Source organism: Paralichthys olivaceus, chromosome 15 (genome assembly GCF_024713975.1).
Source record: "Paralichthys olivaceus isolate ysfri-2021 chromosome 15, ASM2471397v2, whole genome shotgun sequence".
Lineage (NCBI taxonomy): Eukaryota > Metazoa > Chordata > Actinopteri > Pleuronectiformes > Paralichthyidae > Paralichthys > Paralichthys olivaceus.
The window spans coordinates 20,787,009-20,806,410 of record NC_091107.1 but is presented as its reverse complement, the minus strand read 5'-3'; the positions used below and the strand labels follow the sequence as shown (position 1 = coordinate 20,806,410).

At 39.7% G+C, this 19,402-nt stretch overlaps 2 protein-coding genes across 5 annotated transcripts; both read left to right on the top strand.

The window, feature by feature from the left end:
• Positions 1-7,186: 7,186 nt before the first annotated feature.
• On the top strand, positions 7,187-15,031 carry capns1a (calpain, small subunit 1 a). Of its 2 annotated transcripts, none has more exons than XM_069539561.1 (11): positions 7,187-7,414; positions 10,062-10,118; positions 10,205-10,241; positions 10,329-10,421; positions 10,601-10,658; positions 10,827-10,891; positions 11,675-11,743; positions 12,469-12,547; positions 12,955-13,071; positions 13,180-13,238; positions 13,367-15,031. In XM_069539561.1, the coding sequence occupies exons 2-11, from the start codon at positions 10,072-10,074 to the stop codon at positions 13,391-13,393; spliced, it is 651 nt and encodes a 216-aa protein (XP_069395662.1). In that variant the 5' UTR covers positions 7,187-7,414; positions 10,062-10,071; the 3' UTR covers positions 13,394-15,031. The 2 variants fall into 2 exon arrangements, with proteins under 2 accessions (XP_069395662.1, XP_019941323.2); XM_020085764.2 differs by lacking the exon at positions 7,187-7,414 and adding an exon at positions 9,000-9,140.
• A 388-nt stretch (positions 15,032-15,419) lies between these two features.
• On the top strand, positions 15,420-18,743 carry LOC109628591 (nuclear apoptosis-inducing factor 1). 3 transcript variants are annotated; one of them, XM_020085761.2, is made up of 5 exons: positions 15,420-15,788; positions 16,379-16,582; positions 16,797-17,234; positions 17,482-17,535; positions 17,636-18,743. In XM_020085761.2, the coding sequence occupies exons 2-5, from the start codon at positions 16,447-16,449 to the stop codon at positions 18,076-18,078; spliced, it is 1,071 nt and encodes a 356-aa protein (XP_019941320.1). In that variant the 5' UTR covers positions 15,420-15,788; positions 16,379-16,446; the 3' UTR covers positions 18,079-18,743. The 3 variants fall into 3 exon arrangements, with proteins under 3 accessions (XP_019941320.1, XP_019941322.1, XP_019941321.1); XM_020085763.2 differs by having other exon boundaries at positions 15,552-15,691; XM_020085762.2 differs by having other exon boundaries at positions 15,591-15,788; positions 16,383-16,582.
• The last annotated feature ends 659 nt before the right edge of the window (positions 18,744-19,402 follow it).

The following is a 19,402-nucleotide window of genomic DNA, read 5'->3' as shown; positions in this document are numbered from 1 at the left end:
GTCCTCTCTACAGAGGCCGCCATGTTTTTTACATTAGTCCAAACTGGACAAACTACTATTGTGTTTTTATGACAACTGAAGTCTGAGACAGGTTTTTTTTCAAGTGTGGAAGGAGAGGGTGAGGTGAGGAGTGTTCAGGTGCAACATGCAATTTCAACACTAGATATCACAAAATTCTACACACTGTACCTTTAAGGTTAGGGTAAGGGTTAGGGTATAGCAAATGGTAACTATGGTAATGGTCTCCAGGAAATCAATGTAAGTCAATGTAATAGTCTTGGAATCGTGTATGTGTGATATGCTCACAGTTACATTTTAGTTTAGAGTGTGTACATACTAACATTTGTGAATTTGCTAATTAGCGATATATATGAAGACTACCTGCACCTTTAGCCATAGTGTAGCTTCATCTTAAAGTCAACATCAGCTTGGTATCACAATGTCCAATGTTTCACTACCTTCACCATGTTGTTTAAGGGTGCTAGAATGCTCAAATACACTAAACGCAGTTCAGGCTGATGTGAATATCATTAGTTACACATGTGTTTGGTGATGAACCAAAGTTCTGGACAAAATGACATTTCTCCTGATGGTGACACCAGATGTAAAATGAGGGGGATGTCACACACCTGTGCCAAACTTCATGCTCATCCATCCAATAGTTGTAAAACCTTACTGATGAGAACACAGGGGCTCGCCATGCCATTGTCTGGGAAACATGAATGTTAAATGCCAATCCGTTCAAAAGATGTTTCAATGGATGCTGGTAAACCTTGACCTGATGGTGGCACAAGCTGAAAAGCAAAGAAAGATTAGACAGACTCACTCTCTCTGGATCATGAATATTTCCACTAAATTTAATGGAAATCCATTTAGTGATTGCTCACATTTTTTAGTAATAGACAAATCTGTGGATCAGCTAACAGACTGACATTGCAATCTACAGAGTCAAGCCTGCGGCGTGGCTAAAAAAGGTAATTATTGTTTTCCCTAGCATTTTCCTCTGAGTGAGCATTTAGACCATTGATGCAAATTCAACTCTATGATGTCCTGCAGGGTAGCAAAAACCTTTCACTGTTTAAAGTGCCTTATGGCAGAGTGATGCAATATACCATTCAAAGCACAACAACAAGGGGAATGGAGTAAATTTCATTTGAAGTTAATTATGTGGTTGGATAGGAAATACATCGGAAGTGGATAAAATGACAGAATGTCGATATACATACATTTGAAACCAGCGTGACACTCCTCGATCTGTGCACTGCTACATGTATCTCATGAAAAAGCACTGCAAACTTTATACGCTCTGAACACAATCCCTCCCCTATAGAACTACAGCTAAGTTAGCACCTAAAAAGAGAAATACAAAGTAATTAGAGGTCAGTGGGTACAAATCAAAGTTCCTGAACATGTCAGACTGACATGGCTTTTGTAATGACTTACATGAGCACATGGGCACACAGCCATCCCTCCTACATTGATTGACCTTGTTCATTATCCAGGAAATACATTCCTAATCTTCTGAGCTTAACTACACAAGTAAGGAAGGTGATATCACATATACAGAACTGTAGCTGCACTGAGAGCCACCTGTAATGCAGTGTATATGCTGCAGTTGAAACCACTTGTACTGGTGGATTCTTAATTGCTTGTTTCCATATTTTTTGGGCTCAGTATGTTTAAATTTGACCTATTTGGACCAAGAGGATGAGATAAGAATGAAGGTATTCAGTATCTCCTAACAAGAATGTTATTTCTGGCAGTTTTGAAGGGTGAAGAGGGTTCATGGAGGAGAACATTTAGACATCGGGGCACGTCAGGAACTGATGCTTTCAAATGAAAAAAAAAGGATCCCACGATCTCCATATTTATAAAATTCTAGATAACACCCTGTCTTTATACTGTCACATTCAGTCTTCTCTGAGTGCTTCCCTCCGCCTGCTCTGACTTAGTTTCCAGAGCTCAGAGATAAAAGTTTATTGCTAATTTGATTTAGATACCATTGGAAAAACAATTGAATACCATGGATGCTTGTGGAATTCAGTGAAGCAGATGGGTTTGACTTGTGGAAAGCTCGCACGCAGCTTGAATAACAATGATCAGAATGACTAACTTGCAAATATGCCCCAATAATTAAGTATATGCCTGCATGAGTAAGTCATTGGAAATAGCGAACACCCTGAGGTCACTGGTATTTGGGGAATTAATTGTTTCCAATTCGAATGAATGAACTCTTCTTTGTAATCCTTTACAATTTACCTCCCTGATGCCATACCATAACAAAAGCATTTGGAATGCTAAACATATCTCCCATGTATTTAAGTGTGTTTATGGAATGCATGATCATTTTCTTTCTTAATAATCTTAAAACCGCACAGTCCACTTGCCCTAATCATCCAATGTGCATTGTGTTAAGCACTGCGGACCAAAAGCACATTCCTAAAAGTAAAGGCAACAAATCATCTTACACAGTCAATTGTCCAACGTCTGAGTGAAACCACAACGCAAAATGTTCTCAGCCCTTGAATCGAGGTATAGAACCCTGAAGTAGTATACATTTAAGACACATTCGATTCCTGTTGTGAGAGAAGGTAGCAATGGGCTTGAATGATAAAATTGCGTTGTCAAGGTAACAGGTTGTTCTGAAGACTGCAAATATGTTGTATTGGGGATGCTGCTATACAATATTTCAACCTGCAGCCTCGACATGAGCTCTGTGTTTCACTCCCTCCAAGTCGAACAGGTAACCGCAGATGTAATATGGTTTGCATTCATAATTCAGAGATATTTAATAGCCAGTCTATCTTCATCAATATTATTGAAATTATTCACTGCAAATCTCATTTGCAAAACCAAATCATAGCTGTTGGATACCTTGAGGTGGCACAGGGATTTCTTTCAAATGATGAATGAGGAAAAAGGTGGGGACTGCCAGAGAACAGAGATACACTGAGGCACCCTTTAACATGGCTCCTGATGTAACCATGGATACCTCTATTTCATGGATAGAGTAATTTTAGCTGGAGTGGGACCTGAAGGACAGATATCACTGTTTCTGCAGTGCACATCATATATTAGTGCATCTTAAATATCAGTTTACAGATGAATTTTGTCTTACTGTTAAAATCATATTTTTCATAGGCAGTATTACATTACATTACATATCATTTAGCTGATGCCTTTATCCAAAGCGACTTACAATAAGTGCATTCAACAGTAAAATGCAGTATATGAAGTAAATATGGGAGGATAATAAAACATCCCTTAGTGTGGTGCTCAGTGAGGGGGGATTTTTTTTGGAACAATGGTACATTCACAGAATCCAAGCAGGTGTCAGTGATCCCATGTTGGACAGTTCAGTATATATAATTTAGTTACCTGGCAAACAGCAGTTGTGACAATCCAGCCCAGGGTCTGTCAGTAAACTAAGAAATATCAGTTTGAGGAAAATTGCAGAGAAGGAGAAAAAAAAAACCTTAATCAAGATCACTGTCGTAGTTGTAGCTTCCCTGAGAAAATTCTCACATGTTCCATGTGATTCTACCCTGGAAAGAACCAATAGAGGTGTTTTCAAATTGAAATGCAAATCAAAGCATCAGCAGCCATGAGCTAATTTATTGCCGTTGCATTTATGAATCCATTTCTGTGTGAGGTGAGAGTTCAGGATAGTAGTGCTGAGACTTTTTTCTGTTGAGGAGAGAGCAGGCGAAGTGTCGGCACTGTCAAGGCAACCACGATAGTACAGACCACAGGGGATTAAGAGGAGATGTAGCTATGATAAAAACAGAGCAGCACTGAGACGAGCTCAGCCAGTTCCTTAAAGTCAGGAAACAAGAGATTCGATTGTCAGTATCAGAGAGTCAGAACACTACCCTGGACAACTACACATCTTTACCAGCTACCGTCATAGATTGATACAAAATCATTGGAAATAGACAGTGGAACATCTAACCTGGGTAATATCCCCCCCTTAATTTAAATGTTAGAAGAATTTAATCAGATTCAAAAGACCTATTCATGGACTTGCTGCTCAGTAATGTATTGATACCCTTATGTGAATTGATTTGTTTAAAAACAATCATCAATTAGAATTATATATATATATATATATATATATATATATATATATATATATATATATATATATAATCCACAAATTGTCATTTTGAATATGACTATAATTTATAAAATATACACTCCTACACCTCAGAATAAATGTAACAGTGCAGACAGAGAGATTCACAGCAGCCAAATGATAATAATATAATCATATTTATATTATTGTGGACATGTTTGCATTTATCCATTTGGCTTGTACCTCAGTTATTTGCACGGTGAATACAGAGGATGCTGCTGTGTGCTCCATCTCAGCGCTGTCAAATGCTCTCTGTCTCCACCTGCTGGATTTACTCACCACTGACGCTACACCTATATCACTATCAAATGAATTGAAATTCTGCATGTTTAAAGGCCGTCATCTGTTACCTTTGAATGGCTGTGGTAACATTCGGGGAGGAAGTATGCTGAGTAAGTTGTTCATATTCTTAAACTCTTCAACCCGTGTTCAATACCTGATCAACCTGAGGGGGGAGCTGTTCTGTGGCCTGTGCAGAGCTGTGGCAGGAGAGGCAGCTGATTAAAGCCAACATTTGATCCTTGTGTCAGTATTCAGATGATTCACACTCACACATTTCCATGGTAAATCAGTACTTTCAGTAACAAGTTCTGTAAAAGCTTAAAAATAGAACACAGCTTACAAGGTTTGGTCTCTGATACATCATCCTGTAAAGCTTGAAATGAATCAACTTTAGCCTACTCACTGATTTATCTTCCTTGCTTGCTTTTATCTTTCTCTTTTTATTAGTGAGGTATTTGAGAAAGATAACTTTCATAAAATGACTGGACAAACCTCATACCCTATATTTGACTTGGCAGTCGTATCTGTGAATACATCAGGCTCCTCTCTACTTCTAAAAACAAAAGCACATTTTCTTGATATTATTCCACATAGTCCTGATCACTAACAACAATAAGAAAAAAAGTACTTCTCTTGTCAGTTGGGCACACTCACGTCTGAGTCTGGGGTAATGGTACTTAAGAGATCCAATTATCAGAGAATAGGATTTTGTCAAAATAAATGACAACAGAAATGTCTCTCCCTTCTCATTAAACTGTGTTTAATTATTCAGCGTGCTGTGCTATCAATTTTAAACATGCCCCAAGTCCACTGGCAAATCTTCTGAGGGATTGTTAGGCTTCTTAACAGTGCTCCAGTTTCTCTGTGAAAATGTTTTTTAACAGACATAAAATATGCTTCTCTAAAGAAATCTTTCATTTATGGATACAGCAGACTAAAATGGAATGATTTATGCAAGGAAATAGCCACATGCATGGATGCATCGCCCTGCTGTCGTTCTAGTGGGGCCTTAGTGGTTCAATACAGTGGTTGTCAAACTATAGGGCCCACCTGGGTTCTTGAAAGGTCCCTCGGGGCCTCGGTTTAATGCAGATCAGAGTGACTGTGCTATATTAGCATTTAATGATGACTTGCTGGGTGAGATTGTGACCTCTCTGACCAGAGCACTCACACTCTGTCGTACACCTGCAGTAGACAGAGACAATACATTTCAAACAGACAGGTAGGCTATATATCAATCTTTATTTTCTACACACATAGTAAGCTAAAGTCAACTTTATTGTTAATTCTGCAGCATGACATAGATGGGATTAAAATGATGTATCTCACTTATCCCTGGTGTAACATCTACCTAGACATCCAAGCACTCAATATAAGTATCATAACATATTAGTGCTGAACATATAAGTACACAAGCGACATATATGTACACCAACCTATAAGTAACTACACAATCAATGAGGCACAGGGTAGCAAGGACATGAACTCCAGTGTATGGTTGTGGTGCAAACCGGAATACTTAATGGTTATTGTGTAGATGATATACAGTTGTAACAGTTTACAATCAACATAACAGTAATATGTAATATTCTGTTTATATTCTAGTTTTGTTCACCAGCTCTTCATTTCTGCTTTCTACTGATAGTTACAGTCCTAATAATTTCCCTTTGACTGTAGATCGTCAGCTTGTGCCCAGATGACTGTAATCACAGCATAAAGCAAATGTTGTTCAACAGTCTTGTATGTACTGCAGTCATATGTTCATACTGAGGACTGCTGTGTTTATGTACAGCTTCTGTAAGCAGCATGTTAGTAGATATGCAGTACAGTCTCACTGCACTCAGAGGACCGAGAGCAGAGAAACATGATGAAATCATTTGAGTAGCAAAACACTGTATATCTGTATAAGGCTAACTACTGTAGCTAACTACTGTAGCTCACTACGATCGCACTCCAGACCACATGGGGGCAGGAACACGCTTTGCACCAGTTCTCACTCACACCGAGCAAAATCAATATATCAATTGATGATGCGTTCAAGTAGTGTCGCAATAATCGGAAAAACTATGTCCGACTTGGAAAAATGACGTGAACGCCACCTCAGATCTGAGCAACTCTCGGAAAGACGTCGAGAGGTTCGGTACACGAGTAAACAAGTTGCTGACATCACTCACAAACCAATAGAAATAACCAGATCTATATTCAGCAGCTTTTAATGTAAACCTGTCAACTGACCCTCACTCCAAAACACTTAACATCACCTTTTAGAAAACAACCGTTTTTTATAATAAGCATACATTTGTTTAAAATGAAGTATGTGTCAGTCACACCTGGTGATCACGCTCCAAACATATAAAACAACGACATACAACACACATTGAGTTTCCAGCCTTTTGTCTGCACATTCAGAACACGCTGGGATCTTCCGAGGAGCACGTGAATGTACAGAGAAGGACGAAGACAGCGGGAGCACAACACGTGATAAAACTACGGAGAGGGGGCGTGCCTCTGAATCCGCCTGTCAATCGTGCTGTTCATATTCAATTAGAAAACCCAAATTGGAACATTTAAAAACAAGTCATTGTTTCGTTATTCATTTATGAGCGTGTTTTTTTCGTAGTCAACATTTTGTGCCCAGTACAACACGAGACACACAGTCTCACAGTGAAAATGACCGGAGCGACACACAGACATGATCCGACACCATCGACTTAATAACTCAACACACGATCGTTTGTTTCTAAATCATCCCAGTAAACAATCAACTATGAACGTGAAAACATTTTCCTGAACTGGCACAACACTGACCAGCGATGCTCTGAAACGAGGTAGAAGATTTAGTGTGTGTGTGTGTGTGTGTGTGTGTGTGTGTGTGTGTGTGTGTTTGTGTGTGTGTGTGATCCCTGTGTGTGCACGACCTTAAGAGAAAAAGACATGTATCGGACACGGAACTGGAGCGGGCTGTGATCGGATCATAGAATCGGATCCATACATGAGGTGAGGGTCGGGTGTGTTACTGGCACGCTAGATGAGTTATCCACGCTGATACTTTAAATATCTAAATATTAAATATCAAAATCAAGTTTTTTCTCATTTCCTATTTTGGTTCTGAGCAAAATAATCCATACAACGAGAAACAACCCGTTTTGTTGGTATGAGATTCATAAATCAATAAAGAAATAATGACTTGTTTTATAATTTTCCGGTTTTGGTTTTCTAATTGAATATGAAAAGAACAAAAGACACGCAGATTGTGTCTCTGCCTCTTTATATACAGTCTATGGCCTCGACTAATAAATGTTCGTCTACACATACGAAGGTAGGAACAGATGACAGCAGCGTTTACACAGACCGAAGCCTCAGACGCTCCGCACGGTCCTGAGAGGTGATACAATCTGTTTTTAAAGAGGAGGAGGTGATACAATCTGTATTTGAAGAGGAGGAGGTGATATAAACTGTATTTGAAGAGGAGGAGGTGATATACACTGTATTTGAAGAGGAGGAGGTGATATAAAGTGTGTATAAAGAAGATGAGGTGATATAAAGTGTATACAAAGAGGAGGTGATATAAACTGTATTTGAAGAGGAGGAGGTGATATAAAGTGTGTATAAAGAAGATGAGGTGATATAAAGTGTATACAAAGAGGAGGTGATATAAACTGTATTTGAAGAGGAGGAGGTGATATAAAGTGTGTATAAAGAAGATGAGGTGATATAAAGTGTATACAAAGAGGAGGTGATATAAACTGTATTTGAAGAGGAGGAGGTGATATAAAGTGTGTATAAAGAAGAGGAGGTGATATAAAGTGTATACAAAGAGGAGGAGGTGATATAAACTGTATTTGAAGAGGAGGAGGTGATATAAAGTGTGTATAAAGAAGAGGAGGTGATATAAAGTGTATACAAAGAGGAGGGGGTGATATAAACTGTATTTGAAGAGGAGGAGGTGATATAAAGTGTGTATAAAGAAGAGGAGGTGATATAAAGTGTATACAAAGAGGAGGGGGTGATATAAACTGTATTTGAAGAGGAGGAGGTGATATAAAGTGTGTATAAAGAAGAGGAGGTGATATAAACTGTATACAAAGAGGAGGGGGTGATATAAACTGTATTTGAAGAGGAGGTGATAGAAAGTGTGTATAAAGAGGAGGTGATAGAAAGTGTATATAAAGAGGAGGAGGTGATAGAAAGTGTATATAAAGAGGAGGAGGTGATAGAAAGTGTATATAAAGAGGAGGAGGTGATAGAAAGTGTGCATAAAGAGGAGGAGGTGATATATGGTGTATATAAAGAGGAGGAGGTGATAGAAAGTGTATATAAAGAGGAGGAGGTGATAGAAAGTGTGCATAAAGAGGAGGAGGTGATAGAAAGTGTATATAAAGAGGAGGAGGTGATAGAAAGTGTATATAAAGAGGAGGAGGTGATAGAAAGTGTGCATAAAGAGGAGGAGGTGATATATGGTGTATATAAAGAGGAGGAGGTGATAGAAAGTGTATATAAAGAGGAGGAGGTGATAGAAAGTGTATATAAAGAGGAGGAGGTGATAGAAAGTGTATTTAGAGGCGAGCGCGTCCCTGCGTCCTCACTTCCTGTGCGCAGCGTCAGTCTCGGGGCGTGTCGGTGTTGACGGAGCCTCCTGCCTTCTCCTCTCCTCTCCTGTCTGTAGTTTAGTGGAACTTGCTCAGCCTGAAGCTCTCTACCTACTGGCTGCTGTCGCCTCACGGTAAATATACATTTCAGACATTAAGACGAACCTCGCCTCGTCTGCCTCATACACAGTGCGGATAGATTAGATATCTGCTCGTCTCGCTTATTCGGAGTTTTACACACTTTGACAGATATCGCACCTAGCCATGTCTGTTAGCTCGATGCTAGCTTCGCTAACGCTGAAGTTATTTGTGAGCTCAGAGCTACATGCCAACGTCGCTACGTGCTAGCTCGAAGCGCCGACGTTCCACTGTGTTTATATACAGTCTACGGTTTAAAGGCGTAAAGCAGCTGTTCTCAGTGACAGCATCACAACACAATGTGTCGTTAAAACTGTACAGCTAGCTCTGTCGCGTGTGGAGCTCGGTGCTAGCTCACCAAAACTTGGCAGTAACGTTAAAGTAGGACAGTTTCACTCATCACTTTGTATTTAAAACTTCTTATATGTTATCGGATCAGCTGATAACACACGGACACAGTCTCCAAGTGTCGTTTGTCTCCAGTCTGGGTTCTGCTTTCATTGTTTCCATAACAGGAAACATCGTGAGAGGGGCTAGTGGGTGTGCCTCCCCCGCTAATGGCACCGAGTAATTAAATAGACAAAACGAGGCATGTCATTGCTTGATCTATAACAAGCTCAACCATTGCTGCTGTAGCTACCTTGACAAACACTAAACCTGCTAACATAGCGTTAGCGTGATAGCTACACACTAAATAATGACGTGAGAACCAGTTCCTGTTTTTGCAGGTTGACGTTCAGGTTTTCTTTGCGTTGACTGTGTTTCATTCATATTTTATGCGCCATCTACTCAGGCTTTTAAATTCTTATGTTAGCCTATCCTTTATATTGTAAGTAGATTCTAATGTTGCCTTGACTTTTATGGAGCATGTTGGTGTAAATCGTTTCCCTGACTTACGTTGCATTTTGCCTTCACAGTTGGTAGAAGATGTTTTATGCCAAAAAGTTTTTGGGCGGCATCATTGATGTTGTGAGGTAAGAATCTGCACGAAGCACCAGCTCACACCAAGAATTGTGGTTTGTGTTTTAACTTTTCATCTCACTTGTCTTTCTCTTTTTAGCAACATCGACCCAGCCCAGTTTGTGCCTTCTGATCCTGTGAGTGACACACATGACATTACCAGCTCCATCTGCCCATCAAACATTAGATGATTTACATTATTTGCCAATGTCTCTGTCCCACAGCCTCCTCCACGTAGACCAGTTGCATATGCAGAGCAGCATGAGAGTGATGAGGAGAAACAGTTCCGCAGAGTCTTCCAGCAGCTCGCTGGAGAGGTGAGTCTACCTGTACTTTGGATTTCTGCTGTTCTCTGCAGTAACCACACCATGTACTCCATCAAAGTAACACAAGAAGATCTATAGTTTGAACAGTTTTTTATAACCCAGTATGCTAAACCATGTTGTGTGTCTGTACAGCTTTCTGAAGTCTTAACTGTTGAATATTTGTCATACAGGACATGGAAGTGAGCCCAAATGAGCTCATGGACATCCTGAATAAAATCATTGGAAAGCGTAAGACATGTTTGCATTTGTATTTCTCTTAACCAACCCTGTGTGTACCTATTATAAGTTTGCGTGGTCTGTCTTTCTCTTTTGTGATTCAGTCCTTAAACTATTTACATATCTGACACATTATATGATTTCTGTGTATGTATACATAATGGTGAATGATTGTTTCAGATGGAGGTCTGAGGACAGATGGTTTCAGCATTGAGTCTTGCAGGAGCATGGTGGCAGTCATGGATGTATCCTTTCTATCATTAGTAGGTTTTATTTGTCGAGTTGTATGGTCAACAGTGCGGTGCTGACAGTTGACAGCACAGTAGAAAGCAGAACATCATACGGTATGATTTGGCACTTAAAATTGAATTGAAAACAATTCATTGTATTTTTTTTTTTTTACCTTGTGTCATGTGAAGCACTTTGTAACTATGTTTAGAAAAGTGCTATACGAGTATAGTTATTATTAAATACACAGTACTGAAAAAATACATTGACATTTGTTTGGAAAAAAAGAGCTGTGTTGACTCACCACATTCCATCACACCCCACAGCTCATTAAGGCTGAGAACATACATTGAATTGTTGAGGGAAGTAACTGACAGATTTTAACAGTTGGGCTAAGCCTGCATTTCTTTTTGCCTGTTGTGCTGCATAGTCGGGCTTAATGACCTTGAAATGTGTGCAGGTTAAATGAGTAGATCTCCTCAGGCACACTGCACTAAAAGCAAGGGGCCCTGCAATAAGAGCTCTGATATTATGTTTTTGGAAACCGAGGCTTCATAGCTCTGTATTGTCAGCTTAGAGTAAACTAAATGGGAGTTATTTGATCCCTGTCATATCTAGTGTATGAACAAGTTAGACGAAAAGTTTGACATCGATTCCCTGCTGCGTGGGAGGGAATGCCACGAGGAAGGCATATAAAAATACTCCTTGGGTAAATACAGCACGCCCACATGCAATGCAGTAGCTGATCAAAGCTGGAGGAATGGATGAAGACTGTTTTGTTGTCCTTAATGCTTTTACAGAGTGACAGCACGGGGAAACTCGGCTTTCATGAGTTCAAACACCTCTGGAACAACATAAAGAAATGGCAGGCAAGTACAGCGCCACCATCTGATTTTTTTTGGGTGGAGGTTTACACAGCGGTTGCTCAGTGACATTCCTGTGTCAATTGTCTTGTGCAACAGTGAACACAGATAAAGTTGCAGTGTAGTGTGTACATATCAGCTGTTGATTGTGGTTAAAAATAACTTGGATTAGGACCCCATTTTTGTCTTTAACTGCCATGTATTATGTTAAATTGAATCTGTTACTATGTGAACTGATGGACACATTAAACTGGCTACATTGGAGGAAAATGTATTTCTTGTAAATAAACTTAGTAAAAACTTATTCTGTCAGTGATATGACACAAATTTATTGAAATTGAATGAGATTATAATTTTTACTGAAAGGTTCAGTGTGTGTAGTGATATCTAGAGGTGAAGTTTCATGTTGCAGCTGAATACTCCTCATCTCACCTTCCAAACATGAACAAGAACCTGTGGTGAAGTTGTCCAAAACTCCAATGGTTTTAGTTTGTCCAGTTTGGATGACAGTAAAAAACATTTCCCTTTCATCTAAATCTTACACACAGAACCTTTAAATGCTTTTTGATTATTGATTATTTAGTTGCTACAACCACATTGACAGCTATTTGCTTTGTTGGAAGGTAACTGTTAGTTTTTCTATTTGTAGTCTTTCTAGGCAGTATCTCAGCTTAAAAGGACACGTTTCGGATGCCAATGATGTTTTAAATTCTTATATTGTTCTTATTTAGGGAGTGTATAAGTCCCACGACACAGATGGATCTGGTGTCATCGGTGCAGATGAGCTGCCTAATGCTTTCCGAGCTGCAGGTTAGTCTTTTTTAACCACCTTCAAATTTTTATTGTAAAGATGCATCTGAACAAACTTGACTTAGCAGTTAGGATTTTATTAATGGTCAGCAGTGTTTCTGTGCATGTTTACAACAAAGAATATATTGGATAAGTAGTTGTTTCATAAGCCACAAAACTACTTTATTCTAGCAAATGTGTGTTTTCTCATCAGATAGTTATTTAAATGTAAACACCTTGACAGACGTGCAGTCAAATGGTTTTAAAATGGGAAGAGGTTCACCTTTGAGTGGCTGATAAATAAAGAGTTAATGTTTTTAATATTATACCAGTTTGAATATCTTTGTTTGAAGGAGCGCAGCATGGAGCCCATGTAAATATAATTTAAATTCCTATTTACAGTAATTTTATTAATTCATCTCTATCAGGTTTTCCCCTCAATGACCAGCTGTTCCAGATGATAATTCGCAGGTACAGCGATGAAGCTGGGAACATGGATTTTGATAACTACATCGGCTGCCTTGTAAGGCTGGATGCCATGTGCCGTAAGTTTCAAAGAGCACTCCTTTATCTGTGTGACAACAATGACTGACCTGGGATTTAATCTCATGAACTGAAGGTATAGCATAGGCTTAATATCTGTTCTGTTTTAGGTGCCTTCAAAACCCTGGATAAAGATAACAATGGGACTATCAAAGTCAATGTCCAGGAGGTAAAGCCATCTCAGATATTTTAAACATCAGTGGGTTTTTGATTGACTGGAATTCAGTTTTTCTAAAAGCAGTGGCTCTGTTTTTTTGTTTTCAAAAAGTCAACTTCTCTGCTCTTGTGTCTTTTCAGTGGCTTCAGTTGACCATGTACTCTTGAGTCCAGACGACATCTCTCCTGCTTGTTTTACGGAATCACTTTATTTGTCTTCACAGTACAATACTTTCTCAACTATCCTAACAAATTCCTGTGATAATTTAGCAAATCCCATGTGCATGCCGGCTTATTTTGAATATTAATGCAATGAGTGTTGGGGGATTCTTTGTTCTGTAGTATTTGCCAGAAAAAAGTACACACCGGCACTTACAAAAGTACCCCTAGCTAAAAATTTAGGACGAGTTTGAAGCCAACATAACTCGATGAAAAGATTGTGAAAAATCTAATGTGAAAGCAGGAATCTCTCATTCTAATGTAGCTGGGGCTGGTTTTACAAAGAGGGAACATTCACATCCTCTGTCAATGCTGTGCCAGCTGCTGAAAAACAGGAAAAGCTAGGACACTCATTACTGTCATAAATCTTCTACAGGGCACACTTGAGGTCACCTCAGGTGGAAGATGTATTTAGAGTATGTAGCTGCAAGCTTAGTTGGCCATGTTTTGTAGTTCAACTACCTATTTTTCTTCATTGGCTCATAACTGTGGGTGTATGGAGACTACATGGTGGATATCTCCATCTATCTACTGTTGGGGCAGGACAGTGAGAATATTTTTTAGCAGTCATGTTAATATATGGCAATTATTGACCTTACAAAAGCTCCATCCCACCTCCTCCTGTGGACAAACCAGTTTCCACACCAAATGGAACAGGCTATGATTATGTGCAGGCTTGAAGGCCCCACACACCCACAGGTGTTTTCAGGTATTGTGCTGGAGGTAGAGTTCTGTACAAGCTGAAGTTGGGTGATGCTATTGTGAGAATTAAATGAGGTCAACAAATCCCATGTACTGCCCCACCTACCAATTGTTTCATGTATAGTTTTACGTGGATGTGATGTCAAATTATACATAAATTGCCTGTCTTACTTTTTGTTAAACTACATTATTATTATTACATATTCCATCTTTGTGAAACCGGGCCCAATGCTACTGAATGAGAGATACTTCACTAAAACCTGTCAGTCTGCTAATTTAAATTAAGTGAAGAAGGTGTATGAACTATGGTTTGTTTGCCTGTAACAAGCAGATCTTGGTTTGCTTATTTGTACACTCCTTTACTGTGCATCAGTTACATTGGTATGGTAAATGCATAGTGGACAGTAATCCTGATGCTTTCTACAGCCAGTACAAAGTCTAAACAAAGAATTAATCTTTAAAATCCCAAATGTTCTTTAAAGTTACCTAATATTAGAGGCAGTGTGCTTATATATATAGATATATTTCAGTATACCCACATCTATATCTTCTCTGTAATAATGTACATTAACATCATGGGAGAAATGTATTGATATTTTGCTTTGGAATATTGATGCTGGTGGTGCAACTTTGCAATAGCATTCTGTGTGTCTTCACTTCCTTCTCACTGTTCACTGTGCCAGATAATGCCAGCACTGTGTGTGAGTTCCTCATATATATCAGATGTGTATGCCACCAATGCATGCCGCCAATTGAAAGGATGGATTGCAGAATGTTTTTTTTTTTAACCATGCAGTTGAAGCCGTGGTCATTTAACTGTTCCTGAAAATGTTTGGTAAAATACACTTATGTGCCCTATTTGGAATAAATGGTACCTTAAATGTGCTTGTGTGGCTATTTTTGTCTTAGAATTGGAACCAACTCACAGTCTCCCTGTCTGATCTCTATGCTTGTCAAGAGCACTTGTTCAGGAAAACCGAGTGAATCTCAGACTCCTTGTGCACAGCTAGTAAACCTTGATTAGAAAGTAAAATAACATGATGGTGCTCTGCTCTGGCAGGAAACCTGAAATAAAATCACACTCTGCATAACTTCTAAGGCGCCAGCGTGCAAACTGCTAATGCTGTATAGTGACAAATACAAACACTCATATCTGTGTTAGTGTGTGTTTCGATAAAGCCAGCAAACGATACCGGAAGTTAGATTTGCTCCTTCAAAATAAAACCACACATTACGGTGGTGAACTCCAGACAAACACGGCATCTTAATTAGAAAAATGACTCGATCATCGTCGTCATTGATGTATAAGTTACACTTCAAACCAATAATTAGACATCATGTAGTAGCTGGCGTCACATTAATCTTATGTTAGACGGCGATATATGCGCTGCGCGATCAAGTGAAACATGCTACCTTACTAAAGCTAACCGGACATATTTTGCTTAGCGTTAGCTTCACGTTGGTTAGCTTGACGGTAGCTACCCCGGCGATAAGGAAGTTAATCTTCACGTTTTTGGGACCAATTCTCATCTTCTTTGTCCTGTGGTATGTTCAGCATCTCGTTGGACATCTTAGCCACCACCGTACACCTTTTTCCAGCGAGGTTACGTGGACTAGCCGCTTCGTTAACCATTTCTGACTGGTATGTAGCGTTAGCTAACGTCCTGCTGCAGGGAGAGCTAACCCTCTGTTAGCTGTAATGTCCAGTTACATTCAACACAGCGTTATACACGTTTCTTTCTGTACACGCGGGTGTTTACATGGCTGCCTCTTGTTAGAATCACCAGAACAACGTTGGGAAATGCATCAGTGTCAGTATAAGTACGAGTGCTCTCCAGGTGTAGCTAGCTATCAGGCTATCGCATGTGTAGTAATAACTATAGCATCGCCCATTGTTCATTCACTCATCAGTGTCAGTGCTAACAGTGTTCTAATCACACCAAACCTGCATTATCTATCTGCTGAACTCTGAGAGAACACTGGGACATGTACAAATAACGAGCTTAATGATACATTGTTGATAAGATTGGTTTATTATTATTTAGTTAATCACCCAACTAGACTTTAACACAGTTATTGCTCAGCTGCTGAGGCTGATCGAGTGTTTCAATCCATTAAAGATACTCACCCCTTGTTCTCAGTCCCAAAGATCAACTGCATAGTTAACTTTATTTAAAATGTCTGCTTTGTTTTTGACTGTGTTGTTAATCGGACTTCCTGGCCCTCTGACAGACAGCTGGAGGAGTTACAGCAGAGCTCAGAGGAGACCACAAAGCAGCTGCTGACTCTGTGTGTGGAGGATGTCTTCTTCATCATCATCATTATACTTCAACCAAGACAGTGTCACTCGCTTCAAGAAGAGAAAAGCCCGGTTCTCCTTCAGCGAAGTCCACATACTGTTGGATGAAGTGAGGAAGCATCGAATGGTTGTTGTGGGTATGTGTCTTTAGCTGACCAATGGTTTCACTCATCTTCTAAAAGTAGAGATGGTGCTTTGAGGTTTTGTGTCTGAATATAAAATAGTTTTGCACACAACTGTATATATAAAGGTAAAAATGTTGAAAATGGTTCAACCATTGACCTAATTACATTCAAAAGCAAGCACTTATAAGGTCTTTTTGATTTTGATTTTTTTTTTCTTTCTCCAAAGGCAAATTTAATCGTGGCGTACCAACAGACGTGAAGAAGCACACATGGGCAGAGATTACCGCACGTGTCAATGAGATTGGGGAGTGTCAACGTGAAGTCATTGAGGTCATCAAGAAATGGTCAGACCTCAAGTGTGACACCAAGCGGAAAGTGGCTGCCATGCGGTCAGGGACAGTGCCCAATAGGGGCCTCAACTCACGTCTTTCCAGAGACCTTAACCAGACAGAGAAAATAGTGCTTCAGATCCTGGAGATGGACGAGGAAGACCAGAACATGGGTGACTTTGGCCCTCTGGGAGATGATGACGATGTGCCAGAGGAGGAGGAAGAAATGGAAGAGGAGGATATGATGGGAATGCAGAATTCTCCTAACGGCGCGTTGGACATGTCATCTATGCCTCCACCAACCTCTTACTCCGTTAGTGGACTTGCACAGTCAGGTACCAAAGAAGATCAATTCATGTTGTCTCATGAGTGCTTTAAGGAATGGTTCAACCTAAACTGACCATTTTGTCCAAAGGTCAAACACCACTGAAGTTGATATGTCTACCTAAAAACACAGAATTTTTCACCTGTCTTTTGAAAGTAGACTTTGTGGGTGTTAGAATAGCTATACATTTTAACTTCTGTTTTAATTGAGGAGAAATGCATTGAGGTTGTTTTATTTGAACACTTTGAATGTTGCAGGAGACTCATCACAACCTTCCTTCGATGTTCAGTATGAAGTACCGGCCACGGAAGGTGAGATGTCAAGTTTTGGATACATATGAAGTCCCTGAATTTTTTACAACACGTTTTACTTATGACAAATTACTGATGAGCCCTTTTTCTCTGACTCAAGACACTGAAGCTGCATTTGCAGACTCAGACGATGACCAAAGGGAGGACGCACCTCCTTCCACTCAGGCAGCAAAACCAATAGAGGACCATCTAGGAAACAACGGCATCCAGAAACAAGGACGACCTCAGACGCCCTCCGGACCTTCATCCTCAACAGGCACGCCTTCGCTGCCAGGTCAGCCCTCACAGAACACGAGGGACAGCATCCTGCATAGTGCATCGCTGAGCCTTCAAGAGCAACACGCCACCAACATCCTTCTGGAGACGGTTTCACGCTCCCTGGAGCTCCTGTCTGAGTCGGTGCAGCAGCTGGCAGAGACTCAGCAGGAGTTTGTGCGGGAGTCGCTGCAGCTCCAGCGGGAGACGGTGCAGGTTCTCAGAGACTTCACAGGTGGAGCCATTGCGCTCATGCATGACAAACTGAACGGACGGCCAGCATTATAGCAATAAAGTGTCAAAGTTGTTAAGTTGTATCACTGACTTCATACATGGCCTTCAGGCACAGGATTTTTTTTAAGTTCCTATGGACTCCATTGCTGATTACTGTAATTTTTGATAATCCTCAACAGATTTATCTTGGCTATATTTTAAAACGGAATTCATAGAAAAGTATTGATGGCCTTGCCGTCTCCGTAGTAACATGAAAAAAGATCTTGTGTTCGTCATAGAGAAGGTGTGGAGGTTTGTTTTTTTTGCTACTGAAAGTGAAACCCCTTCCACTTGCATTGTAAAACATTTTTTATTAAGCCTACACCACTTTTAAAGCCTTTACATTGTTTTAATGTTGAGATTCAAAGAATGAGTCTAATTATGAAAAGTCAGTTAAATCCACGTGTGTGTCCTTGTATAAGTTGTAGCTTTCTCTTGCATCAGTGTCTGGAGATAATCACATGTACTGTAATGGTAAGTGGATTTCTGCACCTGACCATTATATGGTCCATTTCTCAAAAGGCTAAACAAGGTGTGTTAAATAGTTGGAAAATACCTGTAACTGAATACTTTGTGATTGTCTGATTTAGTTTTTTTTTACATTACAAACATGAACACTTGAATATAAAAGTTTCAATAATTTCTTTTAAAATATGGAATAAACTTCTCATGCATTTAAACAGACCAGAAGTCAGACATAATTCAGATATCACATCACTAATACAAACGCCCCTGAATGGTTGATCATAAAAATCTCAAGCTCAACTGAAGATGGTACATTGAAAATTTTAAGTGCTTCACAGACTGATTGTTTAAATGACCCCTTGAGAGGAACTTTAATAAAGTGTTAAAAAATACAACTGGACCTCAAAGGAAAAAGCAAATGCTATTTGATTTGTTTTCATTGTCATCAAATACCGTTGAAAGACCAAAAACTAGTAAACCAAAGTACTGTCTGTGTGCTGTGTCCTCTGTGCCCTTTAGTCCTACTCATTGTTGTCTACAAACTATTAAAACACATTGATGAGCCACACTGTTGCCCTGGGTGACATGTTCCTTCACAATGATGAACATGAGCATTTAATTGATCTCTCGTATCATGTCCTGCTGCTGTAAATATGCACTACGGCACCAAGTGTGTATAAATCCACTGCTGAAAATAGACCCCAAGTGTGCAGTATCCTTTCAGAAGCATTTTCCAGCTGATTAATAAAATTACAGGACCAGGGTTAGCTAGGGGAACATTGGTGGTCTTGTGGCTGAGGGCCATAGGAAGGGTTAGGGAGGTCTGAAAGTTGAGAGGCATTACACTGGTTTTGGTCTTTTTATGGGATCTGCT